The 6,000-nt window shown below is 35.0% G+C and overlaps 1 protein-coding gene across 1 annotated transcript in view; it reads right to left on the reverse strand.

Moving 5' to 3' along the window:
* LOC122789799 (aristaless-related homeobox protein-like) overlaps positions 1–4,944 on the reverse strand; it is a 29,685-nt gene extending 24,741 nt beyond the window's left edge. The window contains exons 1-3 of the mRNA XM_044057241.1: positions 4,755–4,944; positions 3,174–3,642; positions 2,152–2,197 (exon numbers count right to left, since the gene is read on the reverse strand). Of these exons, the coding sequence (XP_043913176.1) occupies positions 2,152–2,197; positions 3,174–3,642; positions 4,755–4,944 (705 nt within the window). The remainder of the gene's footprint in view (positions 1–2,151; positions 2,198–3,173; positions 3,643–4,754) is intronic.
* Positions 4,945–6,000: the final 1,056 nt, after the last annotated feature.

A 6,000-nucleotide genomic window follows, 5' to 3' on the forward strand; every position in this document is an offset into this window, starting at 1 on the left:
GCAGTGATTGGTTTACCCTAAATCATTGTCATGGCAGATTACTACAGCAGTCTACAGGGGAGGCCACCAATGCACTCCAGCGCTTTAATGCCAGGCCATTTTGACAGTGCAATAACTGGTCCCGCAAGAACTGCAGTGGCTGGCCAGTTTACCTAGATGAGTCTTAATCAATGCAGTACTACGAATAAGCTTTACATTGCAAGTGCACACCAGTTTAAGAAGAAAGTCTATTGCACAGGCTTAACAGCTAGCAGAGATCAGTCTTCCCCCATCTCAGCACTTGCAGGCCATATAAATATTGTAGTGAGATGCCAGTTTACAGAAATGTTTTTTAGTTTGTGAGTAGTACAGAAATGTTATCTGTGCCGAAATGGCTGAATGATAGTTTTCTACTTTGTAATTCATTGGTGCCAATTTCAGGGAATTAATGAACAAAACTAATTAATGCCTTATTTTAGCCTTCCACTACTGTCTGTGCATGTACTGAATGTTGCTATAAATATTGCGTTTTTGTTATATTGTATACTGGAAAATTAGGATGACATGAATGAGAATAATTCCAAATCTTCATTCTTCAGACGGTGTGTAATATATATCTATAAAACACTTTCCTGAACTAATTATTCTGAGATTAGATGACTAGTTTATGACAAAAGTTAAAATCATGTTTTCAGTATTGTGTAGAAACAATCATTTTAACAAAATGTTAACGATTACTACGGCCTATGGCCTTGGCTTGTACACTGAGAGACTTTGAATAAAGCATCTAATCTCTAATATTCCTTGGGTGGCCTGAAAAACTGGCTGATAGACTTTCATTTAGTTACCAAAAACAATTTAAAAAATGTTTAACCTTTCCGACATAATCACTTCTAAACAACAATGGGAGTCTCTCATTGTAACAGCTAATGGTGAAATCCTCCTGAAGTGTTCTGTGTAATACGTAACTTTTTTATTGCCTAACCTTAATGTTAAAATTATCAACACACACACACACACACACACACACACACACACACACACACACACACACACACACACACACACTCATCATTTTCTGTCATCTGATGAGCTGGGTTGGGTTGTATCACACATCTGTTAAAACTACTGCTCACAGTTTTACATAAAGGGCTGTAGCAGTGTATATAGCAATGCATTTAACTACAAACTTTTTTTATATTTTTGTATGTTGGTCATTTAATATTGCTTCGTTTTCTTTCTGATCTCTGTAAATGAGAAAATGTATGTTAAAAAGAGGGAGGTTGTCATATTCAGCAAAATATAGTTGCAGATCACATTCATACTGAGCAGCATGTGGGAAACCCAAAAGTGGGATTCAAACTGGCTTAATTTAAAGCAAATGCTCAAAGAGCGCGAGAGAGAGATTTGGATTATTTTATGGTACAAAAACTGAAAATATTAAAATGTAAAGATTTGATTTGGATTTATATATGAGCTCTAATTTTTAAGAGCCTATGAAGATAGTAAAGGGTTTGACTCTTAAGCTTCATGCGTAACCCATATCTGATAATGAAGAAACATATGACTGAATTTATTTCTCAGTATGAAATATACTGTCTGAAATCATATGCTATGTTTGTGATATTACAAGCAGTTTGTGCTAGGAAGTTTTGCTGTATCATGAGTGATTTTGTAGGATTTGGTAGCATCAGCAGAATTCCAAATGAAACTAAAACCTGGCCTTTATACAAATGTACCTGTTCAATGTAAAATAAAGGCAAATATGAGCCTGTATTGGAAAGAAAAGGATTTCTGCCCACATTTTATGATCTGATAAATTCTTTTACAAGCGACAGTTCCTATTTAAAAAAAACTGTTTAAAAATCTTAATGGTTAAGTCTAATGTTGTTCCGTTATGAAAAATGGATTGCTTTTTGCTTCTTAAACATTACTTCATACAGAGTACTACACTCTTTTAAACAACTGAAGTTTTTTAAGCTAATTCCCCTCCTTTTAAAATGGTTGCTCTTAGTCTACTATGAAGCTATGTGACATGTTAACTTTCCACATATGTATCAGCTTTTATGTTTCTGAAAACAGTCACACTTTAGTCTCTCAAAGTACCTTTATTTATTGGCAGCCAACATCTTCTAAAGCAAATATTTCCAGATCTTTTGACTAAACACTCACCTGAACCCGAGCTTCGGTTAAATCAAGCCGAACTGCTAACTCCTCCCTGTCAACAAGAAATCCATTATTAATTAATTTCTTGCAATAATGTTATCCTATGCAACACTTATTTTGTTATAAAAGAAATGTGCCCCAAGAAGTAAGCATTAATAGCCTGAGAAAAGCATGTGTGAGTTAACTACAAGAGATGTGTTTTCTGTGCTACATTTTAGTTGCTAGTAATGTAGATGTAAAAGCTTTGCTTGTGTACAGTTAATTACATGTTTTGTCTTTATTGATGGTTGAGGCATTACACTAATTTTGGGGTGCACTGCATATACTCTAACAGCCTGCTGTGCATGCATTCCAACAGTGCTGTGTACATACAGGTTAAATGTCTAAACAATAAGAACATAGTTAACATACTTTTCAGCAATACTGACTACATGTATCTGACCACTATTGGCTAATGCTTCCTATATCATTTACAGAAGTGGGTTTCAGCCCCTCATATGCCAAATTGCTTTACAGATCTACAGTTAAACATATTTATTTATAATTTGGAATACCTTTTTTGTAGCTGTTAAAAGAGCAAATTATTTTATTAAAATTATGTACTCTTATTTATAAAATTAGGTGATTTATGTTGTCAGTAATGGGTACTATATCACATTAAGTATAACAACACTGAAAAAGCTCAGTATATACATGCATATTTTTCTAGAGTTGCAGTAAATGTAACTAATGGATATGGCTGAATTGAATTACTCGCATCCAGCATTTTAAAATAAAATCTTAACATATTTCTTATTTTCATTTTGCTATTTGTCATAATTAGTTCTTTTTTTTCATAAAGTAGTTAAAGCATAGATTTCCTAAGTCCCTTGTCACCAATGTTTTCCACATCTGCTATTTATTCCCATTGCCCTACTATAAAAGTTGCTGTACTTTGTTTTGCGTTGCTGCAAAACAGTGTTTAAAAATAAAACCATATAAATAAAATAAAGTTGTTTGTTATGTTTCTTAGATACACAAGGTTATACCTGGTAAATACATCTGGGTAATGTGATTTCCGGAAAGCCCTTTCAAGCTCTTCAAGTTGTGTGTTGCTGAAGGTGGTTCGATACCGACGCTGTTTCCTTTTTAGACCCGTCCCTTCAAAATGCATGGGAGAAGATAGACAGGTGACATCCTTTTCCCTTCTGTTACCTTCTTCAGCCTCATTTGCTTCATTTTCTTCACAGTCCTCTTTATCTATATTACCTGTTTCATTCAGCTGTGACTGTGAGGAGAACCGTTTCCCACCATAGTGAAGTGTATAGAGCCTGTTATTCTCTGAATAATTCTGTTTATTCTGGCTGGAATAGTCAGGGCAGCTTAAATCGTCATTTTCCCTTGCTCTCCTTTGTATAGCTCCCTGAAGTCTCAGAGTCATATCTTCTGTCTGTTGAGAGTTTGTCTGTAGCTCGAGCTGGAGGTTGGACTTTTTAGAGTTTGTCCCATCTTTATGACCTGCAAAATAAAGAAACATGAATTTGTAACAGCAGTCAGACATATGATGATTCATCGTATTACAACTTTAGTGAGAAAGGCACTAATATAGTGCTTGTGAGCAAATAGCTTTGTTTTTCTAACTCTTACTTCACAGCTGCCCGCACTGTTGAACTGCCAGTGGAATGGTCATTCGTCTTAAATGAAAGCCTTGAGGACTGCAGCATTATGACCTGAACTACTGCCACAGCAAGTGGGTGGTGACACACTATGAAATTTTATTGTGAAATGGTGGCATCCTGTAATGACACCAGATTGTCACACCAGCTTGATGTAAAGCCATCAGTACAGAACCTTCACATAAATAGAGAGACACCAGTAATTAGTTCATTCAGTAAGTAGTTAGTGCAGTTAATTTGTGCTTGCTCACTAGAATGTATACACACATTTTTTTTCTTTGTGATTAGTCTGAACTACTCTGTTATTGCTTACATTTTGTATTTTTTGTTTGAGAAATGTTTTGCATTTCATCCTGGCTGAGCCTGAAATTGGTCAGTACTGATCAGAACACTACCCTGGTAAACAAATATAAATTTAAAAAAAAAATGATATAAAATTAATAAATTCACCGGTACAGTTAGTAAATCTAGTCATGGAGTATAACTAAGGAAACAGGTTCTAAATAGAGGCATATTAAACATAGAATAAAAGAAAAAAATATAATTTTCAGTTACAAGAGTACCGTAACGATACTAAACAAACAGTGCACGTGCATTTACTAAATCCTGGCTTTTTCCTTCAAAATACCTTTCAGAGAGTCCCTTACTTTGTTGCATCTTGCTGTACAATATAAATAAAATGACTGACATTATTCTAGGCAGTTGTCTAGCAGAAAATAATCAAATGGAAAAACATATATGAAACTCAGACTGAAAAACACTTCTGTATTGAAAACGTTAACAGTTTTGAGTTAAGTAGTTGCTAAAACATTATGCTAATAATTAAATACAGGAAGTGGTCTAAAACAAAAATCCTTGTCATAATCTGTTTAAGTTCTGAAAACTTACAATGGTGTATGTACTATAAAATATAATATTAAAGCTGGGCTCATAAATACAGCTTAGAATATCTACCTTCCATCCCATCTGTATTATCTTCTTTAATATTGCCTGACACAAGGACTTGAGTTTTGGTCATGCTTGTCCTTCCAAGTATATTGTCTATAAAGTAGGAAGAAAGGAGATGCAAAGGCTGTGATGGCTTGAAACATTCATGCTTTTGATGGTCTTTGTCCTGTGGAGCTTGGAGCTGGGTCTTCATCATCTTGCTCTGCAGGTATGACAGCTGTTTTCCTCAAGTGCAGGACCCTGGAACTTGGAAGGGGCAGTCATCTGCATGGACCAGCCCTCACGCGTTACTCCCTTTTGAGCTGCTGTTTCCTCCCACATTGTGCATGTTTCTGGGTGATCCAATTTGTATTTCTGTTACATCACTGTCACTAGTGATGGGCAGAAACATTTGCACTCAGGAAAATAACACCAAAGTGACTCAAAGACCCACATAAAGCTAAGAAGAGGCAGTGGCGAATTGCATGCAGCAAGTGTCAACAGTAACTTTGTGTTATTGCTGTATTATAAATGCTACTTCTGCACATTCTTTTTTGCTTGTGGACTGTGTGTTTTTTGTGCCATAATACATTTTGTCAACTTTTAAAATAATTTATAAACCTTGAAACAGTGAATATTACTATACTGTGTTTTGATTTTTCAAACAGGTACAGTCCCTTGTAGTTATGTTCAAACTTTTATATTTATTTTATTTTCTATGTTTTAGCTCCTTTGTCCTGTCTGCAGTTAAAAGTTTTGAAGTACTGAATTTTATGTAGCTTAAGATAGCTGCAGATAAGTACAGACAGCTGTGGAAAATGTCATATTGCATTTTTGTGTGTGTGGGGGGGGGGGTTCACAGAAACTACCTGTAGAAATGCAGTGCATATTATCTTAGTTACAGCCTTAAGAAAATTGTATTTATTTATTTAATGTCTGTTAAGCAGCCTAATGGAATAACGCTGGAGGACTTGTTTCGGCCATATAAATGAGTTATGGGTTACAGTGCAAATACTCATAGCTCATACATATTGTACTATGCACTGTTTATATCGAACATATTCTAAGCAACAGAGGAATCCACAGAAATATAAAGGATGTCAACAGAAAATTATCTGGCATCCTCCCCTTAGTATAATAGTATTTTTTAGCTTGTTAATGTTTTAGGGAGCAAATGTTTTCTTCAAACCATAATTTTATTTCTTCAAAACAAGTTGTGAAGTGCTTGTTCTCAATTTACCTTCTGTGTTTCTGGACCAGTTACTTTCCTGTA

The sequence above is a fragment of the Protopterus annectens genome, chromosome 15.part0 (assembly GCF_019279795.1).
Source record: "Protopterus annectens isolate FY-2018-M chromosome 15.part0, PAN1.0, whole genome shotgun sequence".
NCBI lineage: Eukaryota > Metazoa > Chordata > Ceratodontiformes > Protopteridae > Protopterus > Protopterus annectens.